Below are 23,317 nucleotides of genomic sequence, written 5' to 3' on the forward strand. Positions count from 1 at the left end.
ACTTGGGCTGTACTGTTGGTTTAGTCTTACTGTTTCAGTTTAATTATCCCTGCTAAAAACACTGACCTACAAAATAGTCAGTGTCAGCCTTTGTGTTTGCTCTTCTTGCTTCGGTGATTCCTAATGTGAAGCCTCTTCTTGAAAAGCCGGCTCTGTCACCTGTTCCCTCACTGCACTCAGGGTGTTTTCTCATTGCATTGCATGAGAAAATCCCATTTGTGCAACATCTAGAGGAGAGTGGCTGAAGCTGCATTTGGCTGCATCCAAACTCCAAACCCTTCATTCATCCTAGAATTACATAGCTGCTCCCAGTGGAGGGTGATCATCACTCTTGAGGAGCCCAGTTTCAGAGAAACATCATCCAAAGAAAATAAGTGTAGTAATTGATATCTGTCCTGAACAGTTCTTCGATAAGCCAAAACAAATCAAGGGACCAGTTTGTAAAGAGACATGGAATACCACATTTGTTGTATCTGGGTATGTGTGAGATATCCAGCCTCCCAAGGATTTCATTGCTAATTTTTTTTTCTGTTTGCTTGCATACTGCAGGAAGAGCAGACAGGACACATCACAATACAAAATATATGAAAGAAATAGAAATTAAAAAAAATCTGATGCAGCATCATGAGGAGAAGCAGCCCATTTCAGTGACGAGTTGTGTTTTTCCCCTTGGCAGAGTTAGAACACATTGAACAAGATGAGAGAGTATACATGAGCCAAAGAGGAGATCTGTACTTTGCAAATGTGGAAGAAAATGACAGTCGGAATGATTACTGTTGCTTCGCTGCATTTCCAAAATTAAGAACGATTGTACAGAAAATGCCAATGAAACTGACTGTGAACAGTTGTAAGTCCAAGTAATTTATTCTTCCTTCAATCATGCTGAATGCAAATCTGTGTATAATTCCATTCTTCTCTCTGAAGCCATTTTAAAGCTGGTTGGTATTTGCCGTCATTGTTTCGTTTAACTCCAGAGACTTCATCCAGACGATCTAGACATCTGCAGCTGCAGATCCACAGTAGCTCTGTCTCTGGCAGCCAGAAAATCAAATCTCAATTCACAGTACAAATGTGCTTCATTTCACGTCTGCAGGATCTACTCATTTTCAGTGAGAACAAAGCACATCTTGGGCATGGGCTCACCGTGACCTTGGATAAATCAGCAGGCTGAAAATGATGGAGACAAAAATTGAGTCAAAAGAAAATCACCATTTATATTCTTTTTTTTATATAATCCCATCAAGCTTTTTCTTTGTCCTTCCCAAATTGGCAAAGTTATCTGAATTGATTTTCTGTTTCCTACTTGATGCTGTAAATGCATGTCTGGGTTCCCAAAAGGGAAGGAGTAATTAGTGAGAGACAAAGTGGTAAGATTCAAAGGCAAAAGATAATCCCAGCAGCTCCCAGGCAGAGTAATTGACCCTGGTAGAGCAGAAGGTTAGTATGACCATTTCATTGTCTAATTTGTTCCACAAATTTTGTGTGCATATGATGTTTGTGGGTCTACTTTACAACTTTTTGATATATATATATATATATATATATATATATATATATATATATATATATTATTCCCAGTGACAGTACTCAAATGGTCATGGCTGTTCTTCATCTTGTAATTTTTCCAGAAACAAATCCATGGGTTTTCATGCTTTATTGATGTCAGCATCTACCATTATGTTTGTATTAGTTTCTTCCATCTTTTTTATTTCAGTAAAGCATGCTAGTGATTCAAGTTCATCCACAGAAATTAGTTCCCAGGGTAAGTTGGTCATATGTAGAATTTGAACATATAGTTCTACTTTAGTCATACATGGTCATCTCATTTTATAATTATTATAATAATTATTAGAAATACAGTATTCTGTCAAGTAACACTTTAGAATAGAAGGTTTTATGATCCATAATACTTTAGAGTTTATGTAAAGAGATAAGTACATGTGTATGTATATATGTATGTGTATGGATATATGTGTGTATGTGATCTTTAAATGTAACATACTATTATATCTAATTAACACATATATAAAAAGTAGTATATATAATTAATTATATATGAGCATATATAATTAACATATAAACTTATATCTGTAGTTTTAAGTATAACTGTAAGTGTAAGTATGTAATGGTGTATTACTTTGATATTTTTTCTAATAGCTCACACATAGCACAGAAAATTGATAGCTTTAAATAACAAAAGAGAAAGCAAATGGTTAATATCAAGAAAAGTAGAAAAACTCTGGGTTTAAGAAAGTTAAGTGAATCATTTATACCTACAAGACTTGTCAGAACAGTTTAAAAACCACTAAGCAATATCACTGAGAAAGAATGCAGTTTTTAGTATGTCTCCATTTTTTTGTCTATGAAACCCTTTATATCTTATTCATTTTTTTCTATCAAATATCTATCAGAATTTGCATTTTATCTAGGATGCTTGAGTTTTAACCTGAATTAAACATACATACATAATGGACTTGTTTTCTACATTACAAACTACACTCAAATGAAATACCTACTCCTTACACTATGTGGACTGGTGGCGTCACTGAGATTTCTACTATACTGGTGGTCTCATCACAAGTGAACAAAGCACGTCGCTTGGGGGGCATCTCATGTACGAGGTCTTATCCCCAACATCGTTTTCTGTGAGATTAGTAATCTACAGATATGACTTCAAGTACTGAAAAAAATCCATGGCATATAGTACATATTCAAAAATCATTTCTAGTATATAAGTTCATGCAAGACGGTGAAAAGCAGATCGCACATGGCTTCCTGTATTTTACACTCCTCTCTTCTGATAATAGAAAGCCAGCTATTTTGTTTCCTAAAAAAGATAAAATCACCTTGTCACTGAATATGAAAAACAATTTATGTTCACATTTGGAAATGAAATCAAAATATAGTGTGAATGAAGTGTCCTAATTTGCCATTATATTTTATATCTTAAAATTACCAATAAAAGAATAAATGAAACTTTCTAACCAATACTTTCTAAACACAGATGTATTATGGATCATTTTCTAAAGCATTTGGTATCCTTAAGGATCTGAGATTAGAAGAAATTTACTGAAGAGCTAAATAAATTCATGGCTGCCTGGTGTCTACTATGAGTTTCCTCAGTCTGAATTCTCAATAAAGTCCTAGAGGAAGAAAGCTATATTTTTAGAAGGATTCCTATCTAATACTTTGATCAATAAATTAAATAGACATATAATTATCAAAATGGCAAGGTATGGTAAAACAATCGAATACCAAGTCAGACTATCAGTTAACATGAGCGTGTCTTCACAAAATCGTCTTGAGTAAGGAAGGCGTCAGGTTCTGAAAAGGCACAGGTGGTCTACATCGTGACATTTAAAAACATTGGTAAAGAAACAGAGGCACATGCTTCCTTGGATAAGAGAAGTCTGTTTTAAAAGCACACCAAAATATATACACAAAAGCATGTAAAATCGTGCTTTAAGAATGGCGTGGTACCATAGAACTGTTACAACCTTTTTTAAGAAAGGCATTGACTCTTCTTTCTTTTCCAGCAAATTCCATCAAGCAAAGGAAACCCAAACTTCTGTTGCCTCCCGCCCAAATGGGAAGTTTCTCCACAAAGACTGTCCTCAAAGGGGATACCCTGTTACTCGAATGTTTCGCAGAGGGCCTGTGAGTACCCTGGCCTTATCCCATCTAGTGTGTTAACGACTTAGAACTCAAGACTTTGCTGTATGCATGCTCTTAAGTTAATTTAAAAAATAAATAAATAAAAGATTATAAACATCATTTGTGTTTCTCCAGAGAAACACATTTTTTGCTTCCTTATACAGAATTAAGGTTACAATTGAAATTGACTTACAGGTTCTTCTCTTCATTGTGGCATCGGCAGTGCAGGGACCAAGGCAAACCTTAGTGAAGTGGATGAGCTACTGCTTTCCTTAGCGCATGTGCATTAGTAGCCACTCATCTACTATTAAGTGGTGCTTTTCTTTCTTTTCTACTCGTTTTTTTTTTTTTTCTTTGTACGGTGCTAGCTCCACTGCTATAGTGCTATAGGAGCTTATGCCCTAAGCCCCAAGCGAGGTCCAGCCACCTATCCTCAATAAGGCATCTAAAAGAGTCTAATTTAAAAAGGAAAACAGGAAAAAATTATTCATCATGCTCATATTGGGCAGAGGGATAAAACGACTTGGAGACCCGTCCCAGGTCCGACTTCTGATTGCGGAGTGTGATTAAAGTTTAAGTGGGGGTCCAAGGATGTGCACGGTGAAGAAATCACAGCAAAGTGTTGTCCCACATACTTTTGCCTCATCAATCATTTGCCTGGACTTCAGTCTCATCCAGTAAAGTGGTATGACAAGTTGTTAGAACTGTGTGAAATCTCTTTCCAGGGAACACAAGTTTACCCTGTGGCTGGCCTCTTTCCCTTTTCCTTCATAAGATTCCTGGGAAAAATTCCAATTCTTTGGGCTCCTCTTTTCGGTAGCCTTATTAGAATTTGTTCTTTTACACTACCATCCTTTTAATTTCCAAAGGTCTCTATGGTATGGGACAACCAACTCCCCCCAAAAGACATGGAGACTTATATTTGTTACGAATCCCTAGATTTTACAGCTGGGCTTGTTATCAGCTATCTCGTCACTTTTTGACCTATTTATTCTAAGTTCTTTTACTTGTTAGTTAACTTTCATTCCCACACACCACATCTCACTTTTCCCAGAGTTCTTATCTCCTCTCAGAAGTCCCACCTTCTACCTCCTGCCTTTGCTATTGGCCACCATATTTTTTATTTTACCAATCGGAAAGGAAGAGAGGGAGTGTTTACAAAACACCAAGACAAGAGATGCTTAACAATACCAAAGTTCGGCTTGTAATCAAGTCTCTGCTGGTTCAGAAATCAGCATTAATATAATACAGAAACAGTCTCTACACAGTAAATAAAAATTTCACTCCAACACTCTAATTTTATAAAATAAAATACGTACTTGTGCAAAAAAAAAAAAATATTGTCCAGATGATGAGATTTAGGGGAAGCACACATCAAAAGCTGGTCCACTGACATTTCTTCACATCTCCAACAGCAGAGTCCTGTCTCAGTTCTCTTACCAAAACCCTACGGGTTGACCTTTTGTCATCTTTGAAAATTCTTGCCTTTGCTGAATGACTTGTACATTCATGTAACTGGGGCCCTGGTCATACGAGTTCATTGTTTCTACAAGTATGCCTGCTGACTTGAGAGTCTTGCATCAGTAATGCTGTGGAGAAAGGCATTCCATCTTCCAGTTGATTCATTTAATATGCAAATATGTCTTTTTAATCAGCTAGGATTTGAAATGTATAAAATAGTTATTAAGAGTAATAATAAAACATAAAAACCACCTTTGTTCAAAATTCACTGAAAAGTCTAAATGACCTGTTTTACATTAGATTGTGAGGAAAGGAAGGATTTTAATTATTGTACAACTTCCATACTTCGCCCCTTTCTTATTTCAGCCAGGTTGCTTATCAGCTTTAAATCACCAATGTTCAGTGATAAATTATTTCAATATGTTGTCACATGGCCTCTCTGGAGAAAGAGGTCTCTGTGAGCTTTTATAAGCTGTATTTTTATTTTATGTATTCTGACTGTGGGTATGCCTGTGCACTCCCTGTGTGCAGAGTTCACAGAGGCAAGAAGAGGCGAGAGAAATTTAGAGTGTTGGGAGCCACCATGTGGATGCTGAGAATTAGCCATGGTCATCTGTCAGAAGAGCACATGCTCTTGCTTGATAAGCCTTCTCTCTAGCACTGGTCTGTCTTTTTATCTGAGAAGGTCAAAGCCTTGCCCTCTCTGAAACTCATGGCTCTCCCCCTGTTGTCAGCATGGATTTATAGTGGTGGACATTAAGTTCTCTCAGCCTTTGTTCAGCTTAACTCTTCAAGTCAGTCAAACCTGTTAGAGACTTTCCCTGTCACTGCCTGCCAATGTTGTCATTTACTTTTGGAGGTGACTAGCATCTGTTCAGACTGTCCTCCACTTACAAAGGTGCCCCCACCTGTCTTGTAGAGACTAGAATGTTAGGGAAGGCATATAGGAAAAAGGCAATGGACATCCACAAAGAGTTGTTCTTCTTTGCAACACAAAGACTCCTGATAGTCTGTTAGAAGAAGAGATTACTCCCCTCTGCTCCCCATAATTGGTCTGAGTTGGGTCATCCATTCTTTCTGGTGTTCCTTTGAATCTTCATTGTTGAATCTCCAACAATATTATTGAAAAAGTTTTTTTTTGTTGTTGTTGTTTTTGTTTTTTTTTTTGTTTTGTTTTGTTTTTTGTTTTTTTCGAGACAGGGTTTCTCTGTATAGCCCCGACTGTCCTGGAACTCACTCTGTAGACCAGGTTGGCCTCGAATTCAAAAATCCGCCTGCCTCTGCCTCCCGAGTGCTGGGATTAAAGGCGTGCGCCACCACCGCCCGGCTCGAAGAAGTTTTTGAAAGGACTTCACATATATCTCAGGGATGTTTAAAATCACACAACTTCTAGAGTAATAAAGTAAAAATCACTAATTATCGTGGTAGCATTCTGTCACATACATCATTAACTCGGTTTCCTCCTGACATTCCCTGGCTGTTAAGTATTCCCATGTGCAAGTTAGGCAAATGAAGCCCACAGTCCTCACATGAAAGCACAGGAGCTTTTCTAAGCTGAATGGAACCCGAACCCCATTCATCTCTATCTACCCCCAACCTTAAACCCCTCTAGGAATAACTCACATCAGCATTATATTAACCAAATGAACCCTTTCAGCTGAAACAAGGAAAACAGTGAGGAGGTCGCTTACATCTGCTCTGAGGTCGTTACATTAACCATACATCTAAGTAAATAATGACAATAAAAACGTTTGGCTACTAGCTAAGAATGCTTTCTTTGCAAGCTTGAGGACTTCAGACTTAAAAAGTCAGATTGGATGCAAGCTCACCTAGCAGTGGGCAGGGGTGTGGTGGGAAGTGAGGAGAAGTGTAGCAAGTGAGAGACCAGAACACAAGACACAGATGTCCTCCTCTGACCTGTGCTTGTGTGCACATATATGCACACTAACACGCACAACCCAGTACACACACACACACACACACACACACACACACACACACACACGCTTATACTACTAATTAAGTCAGGGAAGCTTCCAGAGACACATGCGTGTTGGAAAGCTGGGAGCTTATCGATATCCTGGAAACGGCGAAGAGTTAACTGATATTTTAACTCTCATTAGTTGAGAAATATATTCGCATCCCTGCCACCTTGTTGACAGAGAGAATGTGCTGTTTTAATAATTCACACTCACGCTGTGTGAAATGAAAGCAGAGTCATCATGAATTTAAGGATAGATAGAAGCTTTCTTTAGATCCTAGAGTTTTCACCAAGGATCAGAAGAAAAGTTACCCCCGTAAGAAATGAAACAAATATTTGAAGTTATGAAAGCAGACAAAAAATCAGTAAATAGCTCAATGTTTCCTCAACCTATCATTGTTCAGACTCTGTTAGCAAATGCTCCTTAAAAATAAAATACGGAATCAAACGAAACAGAGCTGTCCAGAATAGAAGGGATATTAACCTAGCTGAATAAACTATCCCTACCTGTGATGTCACATTCATCAGATTTAAATCATTTAATTTGTGTATAAGAAGTGAAGAGTGTTACACAAATGATTATTTTTTTCAAGAACAGAAATAAAAGATGAAATACAGGAAAGTGAGGTGCTTGCATTGCTAAAGCAGACTCATGAAAATCTGTGGGAGAGGAACTGAGGCCCAGGGCAGCCTGTCGCTTGGCAGAAGGCCATTTTGACAGATGGTATGAAAGGCAAGCAGGTAGGAGATTCTGAATCCAACCACTGCTTGGTGACAGGCTCTGTAGTGTTCAACTGCTAATCAATATACTCCCATATGTGTCTGTCTGACTGCAGTGACCATTTCCGAAGGATGGCTGCCACGCGTGGGTGCTGGGCTTGGTCAAAAAGGAGATTGTTACAAAACTGTGAGGTTAATCCCTTTAGTTTTGACAGAAAATAGCAAATGTTTGTAAAAAAGAAGAACTTTATATTTACCTCCAATGTTATTGTTTCCTAATAACTGAGCTATTTTATTCATTATCGGTGTGAGCAAGTAACTTGAAATAACTGAAATAAAGAGTTTGAGACATTAATTTAATTATTGGGGCTGGGAAGATAAGATAGTTCAGTGGTTAAGATCACTTGTAGATGACCTGAATTGATTCCCAGTACCCACATGGTGGTTCATTACCACCTGGAGCTCCAGTTCTAGAGGACCCAATGCCTTCTCCTGGCCCCGAGATCATCAGACAGGCGTGTAGCGCATGTACATACATGCAGGCAAAACACTCATAAACATAAAATAAAAATAAATTTTGAAAAATTATTATATACTTGCTGACCAATGGAAAGTTTGACCAAAGCATAAGAGTATGCCGTTAAGATGGATGGACTCTTATGAAAAGCAGAAATCATATAGAACCCACTAAGAAAACAATGTAAATTTGAATCTGCTAAGTCTTATTTACCTTCTTGGAGATTGGATTTGCTAGTGATAAAATAATAACAATAATCCATATCATGCTTAGATTGTTCTCAGAGTAGTGACTAGAAACCAGAAATAGGGTAAATATCAGAATTATGTGTTTTCCAATCTTGTAGGAGAAGAAAAAACAAGTTGTCTGTCACTTACTCTTGCTTATGAGCAACACGATGAAGTCACAGTAGTCATTGGATATCACTTTTTCCACCCTCATTTTTATGAGAAGGGGGTTTTCCTCACATGTTGGCCCTAGATTCTGTTTTCCTTCATTGTGAAGCATGTGGTAAAGTTATCCCTGCCTTTTGTAATGCTTTTGTTTGTTTTGATCTTGTGAAGCAATCTCCCTAATGCTCCGGAATTAGCTAAATTCCGGGTTCCTGTCTCCTCTCTTTCTGCAGAGCAGGAAAGCAAGGTCTGTGCTGGGCACTCCAAGCTGTCCTGAAGTGAAAGAGCTGCTCCTCCAGCCCACGCACTTGGCTGCACTCCTCATCCACTCTAGCCAAAATTGGTTTCATTAGGATTCAAGGGGAAGTTGTTGCCTGCCTCTGCTGGCTGCAGTGCCATGGTGTGGGAAGTCACACAGGGAAAGGAGCTGTTTGCTCTCTGACCAAGGGGAGATTTTCACACCTGACAAACACCTTGTGACATTGTTTCTCTGGACTTCAGTTATCCATTTTGCATACAACTTCATTGATTCAGCCCTCACATGGTGTTAGCCTACTTCACAGAACGGACAAGATTCCTAGGGAGTAGACCATTAAAAGAGCTTATGAAACATGCTTGTTCAAACTTGATGTGTGTCCATTGGTAAAACTGATAAAACTTCGTGCATATGTGAATTCAGCATGATAATAGGTAAGCCATAAGATATTACTTATAATTGATATTTATTTATCTAATCATTAATTACATTTGTTGCAGACCAACTCCACGTGTCCAGTGGAACAAACTGGGTAGTGAATTACCAGAGGGAAGAGCAACAATTGAAATTCATGAAAAGACATTGAAGATAGAAAACATCTCCTACCAGGATAGAGGAAATTATCGCTGTACAGCCAACAATTTGTTGGGGAAAGCCAGTCATGATTTTCACGTCACAGTAGAAGGTATGCCTTCCATTTGCATTTATGTTTCTACTTCAGAGTAAAAAATAAGTGCATACCATCACAGACATTTACTTCAACAATGTACGTGTTAAAGTTGATCATTGGTTTGAAGTTTTAGTTGTAGTGTGGGCACTGAGTAACACTACACTTAATTAATCAGTCTCATAATTTATCTCCCCAAACCACACGGAAGGCATAAATGTCAAGAAGAGAGCTTAGTCTCTAAACATACACCACTTCCATGGCCAGTTTAAACCGCCATTAAACCTAACCTCCTGTAAGGATTTATTGCATGAAATGATTTTTATTATAACGCACACATGATGCTCATAAATAAGGTCATGTTTGTAAAATCAAACATTACCGCAAGGACCCTGGAAGGAGGTTGGGAGTGCTTGTTAATCTTGTCACTCAGCTTCTGTGTCTGTGACCACAGTCAGATGACTTGTCTTACATTTTTTTCCTCATTTGAGCCTTTTTGTTGTTGTTGTTCTGTACCCTGGTACTCAATACATCACTTAGAGTGAAATATGAAGAGACCACATAGTACAAATACTAATATTTTTTATCAAATAGTATCAAACTATATTACTTTCATCTTCTACCCATAAAAACTGAACTCTTCTGATCAATTGAGATTTTCTGCCTTTTTTTTTTTTTAGGAGCGGGTATAACATTTGAAATGTAAATAAAGAAAATATCTAATAAAAATGTAAAAAAAGAAAAAAGAAATTTGGTGATGATGGCATACTCTCATGAGTAGCATTCACAGTAATTAGTTATCCAGGCTGTGGCTGCAGTGCTGGAGTTGAGGTTGCTTGAGCTTGCTGTAAATTTGATTGACACAGACTCCTTCCTGAGGATCCAGTCACAACCAGGCTTTCTATCTGGGGTTGAAGTAACTGTGGCAGTAAGATAACGCAGTAGTCACTATCTTGGACCTTTGTACTTGGTGCTGTGCTGGCTTACCTATGGAGGAGGATCATCTCTCCCAGGCTGCCAGTTCATGAACCTGAGCTATAGGGTCTCCATTAATATTCAGATAAAGTTCTCTTTTTAAAGCTTCATTCTGTGCAAGCAGCATGTCCGTGGTGGCCTTTTGTTTTAATTAGTGGAAGAGAAAAGAGTTCCAGAGGCAAATTGCACTCACAAGTAAATGTTTCAATAATTGACTGAGTCAAGTCTGTTTGGACTAACACAATTTCTCAACCCTTTCTATACTATTTTCTTAGTTAAGGAGAGAACAGGAAAATTAAAAGAGCGGGAATTTGTTTTGTTAGAACCAACAAGGCAAATCTTTTTAGAAGAGAATACAATGTTAGATATTAACATCAACATCTATCGATAATAATATATTCCTCTGACAATAAATTATTCAAAAAGACATTTAGGGAAATTTGAAAGATCTCACTATAATTTTAAACATCAGTTGACACTTGTCTATAATTTGGCTGCATCTTTTGATGGAGATATTTTCCCTTGCCCCTGGTGCCTCCCTAGCACACACACACACACACACACACACACACACACACACTTGAACCAGACATACATAATTATTAGCCGCTTCTTACCCTGAGTTGCTGACTGTTAGAAAATCCTTCCAGATGGCTGCTGTGTTGCTACGGTAGCTGAATATTTTAACAATCTGGCCTCGGTTTTCTTGACTATTAAGACTAAAGCTTTCAAAAGGAACTGCAAATGTTGCAAAAAATTATTATACTAGTAAAATTAATTATGCAACTTAAAATGTTGACTGTAGGATTCCAAAGGGATATAGGTTTCTTGAACAAATTATCTCCACTATTTATAAAGTAGCTATTAGTGGTTCTGAGATGTAAATATTATTTTTAATGAAGAATATTGAATAATTTCACTTTTGTGAGAAAATAGTAAACATGCACTCAGATGCATGTTTCAGTTTCTCCTCACACCTGCGTGGGAACAGTTGAGCATCATCAAGAAGTGTTTTTCTCCCTAGAGGGTAAAAACAGTAGCTATAAACATCACGAATTATCAGGAGATGGGAGGCCGTCTTTATTACATTTTCTTTGTCTCCTTGTATTTTCCTCTTCATTTTCATTCTTCTATTTAGAAACCCAAATTAGATCAGGACTGTCGTGTGGCAGAATAGCCATTCTCTCATGTATTTAGATCTTCTAGTCCATTGTGAAAGTATCTTGTGGGGCTATGCACAAGCATAGTTTGTACCCTATCCTATCTGTCATTTTTCATCTCTATTTTGAAACTCAAGTTCCATCAACCTGTATATTAAGTTAAAATAGCCTAAATATGCAATCAGATTGCAACTCAAATAGTCTATCTTGTATATGAAAAATGGCTGATATCATCATTAGATGTTACTATAATTTCTGGGTACCTACATTATGGATTATTATATATACAGTCACAGCTAAGAACCAGTGAAGTGGCCCAGTGCCAAAAGAGACCTGAATTATATCTTTGGAATCTACATAAAAATAAAAGGAGAGAACTGACTCTCTAAAAGGGTCTGCCCCAGGTACACCATAGTATGGATACACTCTAATAATAATAATAATAATAATAATAATAATAATAATAATGCATAAGAATGTCATATAAAACATCATTTCAGACATCAGTATATCAGTAACACTTAAAGTGATAAGAAAAGAATGAAAATAATGTCCTACCAACAATTTTTATGTTGCCCAATTCGGAATCATTTTAGGCTGTTCAATTTAGGAAAAATAATATAAATCATTTTGCACACCTATGCAGTCCTTAATATTATCCAGAGTACCCTGCAGTATCTAAAGTCACACATTGAAAACCAGCCCAATATCTGATAGCATAAATACCTTATTTTAAATTAATGAACTCATTCCCAAGAAGTTGTTTGAATATTGGCCTACTGTGCACAAGACCCTTGGTTCAATCCCCAACACCACAGAAACTGGGTCTGATGGTTCTGAGAAATTGGGAGGTGTAAGCAAGAGGATCAACAGTTTATGATCATCCTGAGCTATACAGGAAGCAGAAGCCTGCCTAATGTAAATGAGACATTGTTCCATGAAAATCAAGAGTATAAATATTAAGTAGATCTCTGAGATAAAAAAAAAATTACTAAAAATGTTCACTGTGTTAGATGTTTCATAGATACCAAATTTCCTGTTCTGTTTGGTTTTAGGTCTCATAGCAAACATTTTTAGCTTGCTTATAATGTTGTCAGGATTCATGCTTTGACATCACCATTTTGAACATTATAAGTTGAACTTATCATCTTGCGTTTTGCTTCTTTTTATGATTTACTGGGTGAAGTTTTAGTGGAAGCACCTTTATCAACTAACACGTATCTCAGGCATGTGGAGAAAAGAGTGGGACCCCATGGCTTCTTCCCCTGCTTTACTCGTATTTTCTTTTATGTTTGTTCTCTAACCCCTTGACTAGAAATTACTCATCGCACAGTTGTGTGATGTGAGCTTTTGGAAACTTCTGTCAATTCTCTGGTCCTGCACCTCAGCCACTCTGAGTTTCTCATCAAACTCAGGTCCTCTGGCTCATGTCAATGTCTTTGTGAACCCAGTATCAGTCAAATAAATAATATGTTCATTAAATCCATGTTGTGGGATACTCAATGACCCGACAGTGAAGGTTATTTCCCATCCAAGAAGCTTTAGGTTTTATTTTGTTTCTTATGTCTATTCTACTGAAGTCTTCAGGTATTTTTTAAGTTCTATTTAAAAGCCCACCATATGCATCTACTTAGAGACAGTCGGAGCCAGGAAGTAACAAGACAACAAGCTTCAACCCTAGCTCTCTAGAGATCACTGTTCTAAGAACTCTCTCTGCTGACTTGCAAAGTCAACAGTGAGAGTTTCAGCCTGAACTGCATTCAATAGTCATAGGCAGGTATTAAATCTTTCTCAAGTTTCATGACAATGTTTACATCTGTTCAGGACCAGAAACTTAAAAGGCGAAAAGGAGAGAATCATCTACATGAATGTAGAAGTGCTTTTAACACTTATGAAGAAGGACCAAGCTAATGAATAGGGATGGTTGCTATGAACTACAAAATACTTGAAACTTCCTGCGTCAGTTGATAGATATAGGTGAGGAGAGGAGGGGTTGGAAAGGCAAAGACTCAACTGGACAGCTGAACTCACCTTGATTCCTAGTTATCCCTCACAAGATGCCTGTCCATGAGGACTTCCTCTATAGCTTTGCATGCCTCTATTGTTTCCCCAGAGACTCTGTTCTGAGATTCATGGATTGGCAAGAACAGGAAATGAGAATTCTTTCTCTGATGACCCTCAAAAAGATTAGATGAATTCTCTAAAGCTCAGTATTATTTCCATGAAGTCAAAGGTTAGATGAAGCAATACCTCACCCCTTCCTTTAATTCTTACAGTAATATCTCTTTAATATATGTGTGCAAAGGTATAGTCATACCAAAGGTTAATGAAATTCGTTGACTGAAGATAGGGATTGGAAAATTGATTTTTATTATACAGAAGCAATAAAATGATATTTTCATTACAGGATCTTTATTTCTATCTGCTTGGAAAGGAACAGTCACGGTTTCTACTATAATCATTATGGTACACATATTCATGTGGATTTCCCCCCTGTAACTTGCACATATTGAATTTTGTTGTTATGGTTGCATAAAAAGACTGAGAAAAAAATTGAAAAGTTAGAGAGATGTCTCAGTGGTTAGGAGCATATGCTGCTCCTCCAGGGGACCTATGTTTGGTTCCTAACACACATGGTGAGCAGGTACCTATACCTGATACATAAACAAAATAAGCCTTTAAAAATACAGTGTCCTATAGGCAGTCTTCCTCTTCAAAATGTAACTCAGTTTCTAATTTAGACCATTGTACTTTATGTTAAGGAACTCAATATTTTTAGAGTAATCTATTATACACACAGGCATTTAACATGAAAATTAATAATTGAGCCTACACCCTGTTGGGAGATTATATAGGTATGTTTCTTGTATCACATAGACTTGCCTGAATTACCTGTTTGTATGTTTTTCCTCACCCTTTAATAAATTTAATTTTTCCCATGTAATCCCTTTTCTTTCTTTTACTAAAATCATTTAAAAGATATTTTCACTTTATACATGTTCATATCTTTTAAAAAGTTTCCTTTTTTAATCAACACAAAAATCCATAGATCTTGCAGGGAAATGAGCAGGCTAAAGTTGATGGGAATTACTAGTTTAAAATTGTATTAAGTCACTTGTGAGATTAATTATCAGTTATGCACACGGGTCTGGAGAAATGGCTTAGTGGTAGGAGAGCACCAGCTGCTATTTCAAAGGGCCTTGGTTTAGTTCCCAGCATCTACATGGTGGCTCACAACTCTCTGTAACCCCAAGCAAGGAATCTGATGCCTTCTTCTGTCCTCTATGGGTAAGGTATCCAAGAAAGTGCTACATATGTTAGCAAACAGTCAAAACAACAATAACAGTAACAACAAAAATAATAATATTCATGCATCCTTCTAGTCTTATATTCACTGTTGTTGTCATGATGCCCTGATGGTGACAAGATGTGACAGTAATGTGTACAATGAGAACACTGTCTTTCCCTGTTCTGAGACTCCATTTAGAGTTACACATTTGAGGTTTTATACATCAGAAGATGAAGATCATCTGTCCCTGATTTTTCTGCTTTGTTTCCAAAAATAAATGTCAAATGTTCTCAGGTTCCCTTTCTGCCCTTTTGCAAGAAGAACATCTCTTACAAAGCAAATTATGTTTTCCAAGTTAATAAGTTATGCAAATTACTATGCATATGATATGTAAATGCTAGAGTCAATAATCAAGGAACAAGGTCTCACAGATTTTACTGTTGTTTAAAAACCTCTCTGAATCTATTTCCTGCACATCCCCCATTTTCAGCTTCAGCTTGAAAAGAAACAGTAGCCAGCCCTAAATGAGTTCCCATCTGCTTAGCCCTCCCCCAGTAAGAGAAATATATACAGCTAAGACAGCTGTATATTTTTGGTATGCAGATTTATATACATGTTCAGAGTGTAATGTAAGTACACACCACACACACACACACACACACACACACACACACACAAATACACCCATCTTGCTTTGTAGAACCTAACCACAGGAGTTGCTATGGAATACTTTATAGTGTCTGCCCTCTGCTGGCTTATGGTAGAAATGCAGACCTGTTACAGTGGTTGAATCTTTGGCTATGCAGAACCATTCTGGAAATTTCTTTGTTTTGTCTTCAGAGCCTCCACGCTGGAAAAAGAAACCCGAGAGTGCCGTGTACAGCACGGGGAGCAGTGGCATCTTGTTGTGTGAAGCAGAAGGAGAACCTCAACCCACAATCAAATGGAGACTCAATGGCTTGCCAATTGAAAGTGAGTTAAAAACAACCTAACAAAAGGCCTGAGAATGACATGCTAGGAAATACAACAATGGAATGGGATCGCATATGATCACAGTTTGGTGACGTATGAAGTAGATGGGCTGGGCTGTGTTAGCATAATACAGTGCCAGAAAATCATCAGGTGCTTCTCTATGGGTAATTTGATTGTTGACAACCAACACAGTGGAAGAGCCATGGATAGTGTTTATGCATATACTAACTTAACTGTGTGTGTGTGTGTGTGTGTGTGTGTGTGTGTGTGTGTGTGTGTAGCTACATATTGTTACATATACTTATTTGTATAATAAAGTAAGTAATGACCTAATGACTGAATTAGAAAGAGGATTAATACAAACCAACCCTTGCTCCTACCCTTGAGAAGGAATGAGTAACCCAGGAGATGAAAGCCTCAGTTGCAAATTGGTATTTCTTGCACCCATGTAACACCCTCAGTTCTTGTCTCTGCCCCTGCCTAGATCTATTGGTCACACTCTATCTCCATGTTGTGGCCAGAACACATGTGGTACCCAAAGCTATACATGACACAATAGCTCCCTGGCTGCTGTTGACAACACTAGAACATCCCCTTGAGTCTTGTCCACATTGGTACCCAAGGAAAAACAGAAATGGACCAGGCCTGGGGGCCCGCTTCCTCATTTCACCAGTCTCCAAACCCTAGAGCTTTTCGTTTGAACCCAGAGCTGAGGCTATTCTGAAGCAATCTGTTCAGGCAGAAGGTCAGAACCTGTGTTATATGTTCTGCTTACGTAGCTCCATGGAGAAAAAGATATGAAATGCAGGTGTACGGTTCCCATTTATTTGTCATGGTTCCACATATTATCCATGTCTCCTTGTGGCTCATAAACCAGAGTCATCGCTAGGCTGTAACTCTTCCCAGTTCTGTGGCCTTGAACTCGTCACTGGATCATCTTAGCATGAGTTTTCCAAGCTGTAATAGGGTAGCAGTGGTAGTTGGTCGTGTGTGAAGGAGATTAATTAGCCAGCTACCTAAGGTCATAATTTATCTGTGGAGTTCTTGGATGGTTTATGAACTCTGGAGCCGCACTGCCTGTGTTTGCATAGCCATCCTAATATTTGCTAACTGTGGGACTGGGACTGGAACCGAGCCTCCTAAAACCTGTTTTGTTTTGTTTTTTTTTTTATCATAAACAAAACAGAGATGAGAATAGCTGTGACTTGGGGGTTTGTTATATTGCCTGAGAAAAACACCACTCCGAGAATGGGTTGCACAGGATCTGGTTTAAAACCGCAATCATGGGAGGTGGGTACGGGAGGGTGAGGAGTTCAAGCCCTGCTACTTGGATCATTCATCTAATACTGAAGTAACTTAAGGGTGGGGCCAAAGCAGCCACCTTTATGCACCCTGAAGATTAGGGATGGTCTCTGGTTTGTTGAGAAAAGATTCTGTTTGCAGTAGACAGCAGTTAATATAGTGTCCTGTAACTGGGCAAATGCTGAGAGTAATTGACAATGTGTCCTCGGCCCTAAGTGGGACAACTATATCCGTTTTGGAAGTTCAAGGAGTATTACAGAGGACAGAGCTGAAGCAATATAAGAGCTGGGGGATGGGAGGAGTGCTATGAAATGCTGTCTTCTGGACAGGAATTAGCCATTGCACCCGGGAACTCACAGCACGTATTTTAACTGCTTGAGATCTGTCCATCAAAACTTGGGCATTGGTGGGTGTGGGAGGTTTATGAGGCACCACCCCAAGCTGAGAAGTTATTGGTATTTGATGGATGCTATGGGAGAGAAAACATGTTTCTTTTGGTGTATGGAAAGTGGCAGGCTGCCAAGCATCAGTGGATAAGCCCCTATCCAGCTACTGACAGCACTAATTGGATTCAGTGAGTTATAAAAAGGCAAGAGAAGACATATAGTTGGAAAGGTCGTGTTGTTGAGAAATTCATACATAAGAAGTAGGTTGGTACTAAGGAGAGTGTAAAGTTCGAGATGCAGGGTTGACTTACAGTTATAAAAGTTCATACTTCGAGAGATGGAAAGGGGAAGGAAGTCAGCTGCCATCAGCTGTCTGTGAGTGCTTGTGGAGTGGAGAGAAGAGTACAGGAAAAGACTCCCAAGGTATGGAAGGGCATGAGTCAGCTGGTAAAATTATTCTCTGGATGAAGGCACCAGAGCACAGACAATGAAAAGGCCTGATCAAGGTCTTGGGATTTTAATGATGACAGATGAGCAACCATATAGGGTTTTGATAGAAGAGGTTGAGTGAGAAATGTTATGGTTTGTCTGTTTATGAAGTACTAGAGTTTGAACCACAGTTCCGATTGCCTGGCAAGTGCTTTACTACTGAGCTGTATCCCCAGTCCTTGTAATTTATGTGTTAAAGGATTTTTCTGGTCTTTGAATGCAGCCTTTAACTCTATGACTGCAAAAAGGTGACTAAATGATACAGAGTCCTCGGGCTAGACATGTTGTCATAGTGGTCAGGTAGTAGATATTTCAAAGTATAGCCAACAGATTTCTTAGTGGACAAGACAGGAATTGCTGTCTTTGCCAGTAACAGAGGAAAGACTGAAACCAGTCAGACTGGTAGAGAACAAACCTTGCAGTTTGTACAGCTCCTGAGCACAGAATTTTTTTCTATTACTTGCCACAGGGTCACTGTGTGGTGATGGCTTGGCTAACAAAGAATTTAAAATCTCATTGGACTTACATTTCTAGGAAATCATATTTTTTGTGAATCTTTTTTCAAAATTCAATAAAAGTGACTCCAGTGGTTGATTATCCATGTAACCTTCTCTGTGAGGGCATGCAGTATTTCTGAGGGCACCTTGGAAAAACAGATCTCTTTAATCTTCACTTCTCAGACACAATGACAAGGCTCACTGGAATTACAGTATTTACTTGAAGACACAGCACAAGTAAATTCAGGGCTAGAACGGAGCATAGAAAAAAGAGGAAGTTTGAGTAGTAGGTTCTCTGATTATATTGTCTTGTTTTCATTGAACTTATGAAAGAGGAACATCGAGGAAGTATTATGAGAATATGTCAGGGCCAGTGTATTTTTGTAGATAACTATTAAAAGTTACGTTTCCTTGAGACTTTAGAACAATTCCTGTCAGAATCCTAGCTCTGAGCTGGGTACTCTGTGGAGAGCATTGGTGGGGGCAAGATGCGGTCCTGTGAGAGAGTAGGGTGACTTTCTGTAATTACTTATTCCTATCTTGACTTGGAGTTACTCTGAGGCCTGAAGCTGCAGGCCTTTAGAACTATTGGCACTTGTTGCTTACAGCAGGTGATTAGGTAGGAGATTTATTGCTAGCACTGCCTCCTCTAGTCAGACAGCCAGAAGTCTTTCACTGGTCTGGCTGGGTAACTCTGTGAACCAAAGCGGAAGGAAACGAAGAGAATTAAGATGCTTTGTATAGGCAAATATGCACAGACACATATACACTCATACATACATTTACATTTACATTCACATTCTCATTCACACATTAACACATTCACATTTTTGTTGGGCCCAACGACCTGTCTCATATACTCCACAAATATTCATGCATTCTTACATACCTACACGCATGCCTCCATATACGTACAAACAGACATATACATTTGGATGGATGGATGGATGGTTGGATGGATGGATGGATGGATGGATGGGGCAGAGCTCCCAAGCCAAACCATTTTATCAACAACTTTATTCCCTTTATCTGGCCTTTTTATACCTTCTTAGAAAAAAAAATTTCTTTAGAAAATTACCTCAGAGATAAAATGTTACATAAAATGCAAGTCTCAGAAGAGTGTTGATACCAAGTTCAAAGCAGTGTTTCATTCTAATTTACTCATTATAATTTCAAAGCAACACCTGTGGCTTCTTCCTTGGACATAATGTTTTTCCTTGAACACAAATTTGTTCAAAGCCTATTTCTCTTTTTATTGTGATTATGAGAGCTCATTGTACGTCTTATGCAGCCTTTACTTACGATTTTGAGGAGTAGGTGTGTTCTATTCTTGATTCTAACTTTATTACATCTTTCTAGCAAAACAGCTAAGGCCATCTCTTAAAACTCTTTTCCTAAAATAATTTGAATCAGATCTGGAATTCTATAGAATCATTAATTCATCTAAACTACATTAAATCATGAATGTTCATGTTTATGTTAATGGGTGGGAAATTGGATCAATAGGGTAGGCTAATGTCCAGGGATTATTATATTAATTTCATAATGACAGGAAAGGCATATCAGCTGCAATAAGTAATCCTGAGGTGAAGTCTCTTTGGAACCTTGCCGTTGAGCTCATCCATCCCAGACCATGCAAAAACAGTGGGTCACCTCCAGGAAGTCCACCTGCTAACCTTAGCCTATCATAGATCCTCCTGATAAATTCCCTTTTGGCGGAGTATAGTGTATTGTTCAATTTCTACCCTTTCCCAGAACGAGAGCTCATTGAGGACTAGTTGTTTTTCATCTACACAGGATGATATGGTCTTAATTCTTCTTTTGCAATGCTATGTTGATCTGAAGCTCAGACCAAGATGGGCCTGTGATGCAAGGTGGTACACATTGGTGATAAGGTTAGCTCTGCCAGCCTTAAGTTCTGTGTAATAGTATAGGGATAAAGGATGAGATCAGTGACTCAATACCTCATGATGTCCTTTATGATTGGTCATAAAGAACTTAGAAGCTTATCCATCGTGTTAATTCTGAAGAGGTAGCTGATAAATTATCTCTAAGTTTTGTGATAGCTCTTTGATGTTGCTATAAAACATTATCAAAAATTTGGTAGCTTGAGCTTGTACAATTTTGCTGTTGCATAATTCTATATGTTAGAGGGTCAGTGCAAGATCACAGAAAAGAAATCAAAGTATCTCTCTCCCTTCCCCCTTCCTTCTTTTCCCCTCTCTTTTATTTCTATCTCCATTGCCTATAGAGCTATTACAGGCTGTCCATGTCCTTCCCCTGTGGCTCTTTTCTACATCTATATGGATGACATCACTGTAAACATGGCCATTTTCTCACTGTTCTGTTTTTATACCCAGATAAGAGTTTCTGATCTTCATGAAACAGTGTAGTTACATGGAGCCAACTTAGAAAACAGTATAACTTCTCCACCTCAAAATCCCCAGGCTTACTTACACCTGAGTGGGGTTTTTTGTAGGTGAGGCACACAGGCATAGTTCTATGACAATCAGGACCTATTTATCTGCCAACTGACAGGGAACGTTGATGAATAAATGTTATCCTTTATCCTAATTTCAGATGTTTCCACAAATATTTAGTCACTGTTCGGAGATGCCTGCTCTTTAGAGTTTGAGAACACACTACATATCTTAACAGACGTCACGGTGGTCCGGAGGAATACACACATTATAATTCTAGTGAGAAAAAAAAAAAGAATGGATAAAAATGTCTCCCAATATGTAGTAGTTCTTGTTTTCCCAAACAAAAAGTTTAATGGAGTTGTTATTTTGTATGATGGAAATACAAGGAGAAAGAAATTATTTATTTATATGTTTTAAACTAATTTTTTTAATTGTTGTCCTTCCTCTCAACAATTCTAGTCCCAAATTATTTTTCTTCCTACTGCCTTTCTGTTGTAGCATAGCAAGTGTTGGGGATTGAGAGCCAGGTGCTGTTGGATATTCATTTTTCTCTGAAACTGATGCTTACAAAGCCTTGCAAATGCTGATATTAGAGGTCATGAACAGAGACAATGTTACAATGTGTGGTACATATCCAGTGGAATTCTTTGGCTCTTAATAAGTGCACTAAAAGTTTAGGTGCTCCAATTTCCAAAAGATAGTTTCAGGACCAATAGTAGAGTATATAAAATGTTATTACATGATTTCCCTCTAATTTTTGTTGTCCCCTTGCTCCTAAATTAAGAGGTGCTTTAGTCATTATCCTTCTTTAGTCATTAGCACTTTACACAAATGCACACACACACACACACACACACACACACACACTCACACACTTGGACATGCACACACACTCACTCAACATATAAGCTGTTGAATCTTTTCTGTGTCTCTTGGGTAAAACATTTCTAGGATTGATCTCTAGTCACAAACAGATAGGAAACAGAAACAACATAAATGTAGTTCAACTGATAAATATAGGATGCCTGTGTGGTGCATGTATGTTACGCGATAGTATTCAACTGTAAATAAAAAGAAAGTATGAAAGTTATGGGTAAATGATGTAGCTAGAAAATATAATATTTAGTGAAGTAACCCATGCCCTGAAAGATAGACTTTACTCATTGCTCATCCGTTGTTGCTAGCTCCAAATCTTCAAGGGTGAGTAAAAATCCACCAGAATCCACAGAGGAGAAAGGAAACCACTACACAAAGGAAGAAAGTAGACTAGATTTCATTGTTAAAATGTTGCACACTTGACAATTACTCTGAAGAAAAGGAGGAGGAGGAGGAGGAGGAAAGAAGGAAGGATTAAGTCTTGTGAATTACATACTCGAAGTGGCTAATGATAATGCAAAGCATACAACATAATAGCATAGATCCAAAAATAATGGAAAGGTGGGAAAGTGAGGCAGGAAAATGTTGCCCAGAGAGAAATCAGGGCCACTTATTTTGCTCTGCACTGGTTAATATCTAGATGCAGATGATGAATTGTGTGTAAGTCAGCTCACAGTAGGACTCAGATGTCAAACAGATCACCTCCAATCATATTATGGCTAGGGATAGTGATAGGCAGTAGGGCAGCACAGATTTTCATAATATTTATTTGAAAGTATCACTTGAAAAGATGTGGCAAATGCAAAAGGGTCTGAAAAGTCACCCGTGTAGATTTGAGCGCAATGTAAAGATGACACCAGTGAACTATTGTTCACCCTAAATTGGTCTTAAAATATAGATACTGTGTGACACATTTAATAAATGGTTCATAAATATTTTATATTCTGCTCTTTATCATACTGACAATTCTCTCTTCTCTTTCAGAACATCCATTTCCTGGTGACGTTATGTCCCCCAGGGAAATCAGTTTTACAAACTTACAGCCAAATCATACTGGTGTATATCAGTGCGAAGCTTCAAATATTCACGGAACCATTTTGGCCAATGCCAATATTGATGTTGTAGGTGAGCATACCCAAGTTGTGGCTTCTCTGGCTGGTTTCTGAAGGAAAATCCTCAATGTTAAAGTCACAAGTACCTGCTTTTTTGTGGTGTAGTGGTGTTAGATCTGGTGTGGGAATGCATATGTTTGTGTTCATGTGGAGACCAGAAGACAACCACGGGTATCAGGTACTATCCT

General features: G+C 38.1%; 1 protein-coding gene across 6 annotated transcripts in view; it reads left to right on the forward strand.

Annotated features, from left to right (window-relative positions):
* Nucleotides 1-23,317, forward strand: part of Chl1 (cell adhesion molecule L1 like) — a 203,281-nt gene that overhangs the window by 141,149 nt on the left and 38,815 nt on the right. For 5 of the 6 annotated variants that reach the window (XM_029535338.1, XM_029535337.1, XM_029535340.1 and 2 more), the window contains 6 exons: nt 677-847; nt 1,715-1,762; nt 3,537-3,657; nt 9,482-9,666; nt 15,913-16,044; nt 23,002-23,142. In XM_029535338.1, the coding sequence (XP_029391198.1) occupies nt 677-847; nt 1,715-1,762; nt 3,537-3,657; nt 9,482-9,666; nt 15,913-16,044; nt 23,002-23,142 (798 nt within the window). The remainder of the gene's footprint in view (nt 1-676; nt 848-1,714; nt 1,763-3,536; nt 3,658-9,481; nt 9,667-15,912; nt 16,045-23,001; nt 23,143-23,317) is intronic. The other variant, XM_021190755.2, reaches the window with a different exon arrangement.

This window comes from Mus pahari, chromosome 2 (genome assembly GCF_900095145.1).
Source record: "Mus pahari chromosome 2, PAHARI_EIJ_v1.1, whole genome shotgun sequence".
NCBI classification, from domain to species: Eukaryota; Metazoa; Chordata; class Mammalia; order Rodentia; family Muridae; genus Mus; species Mus pahari.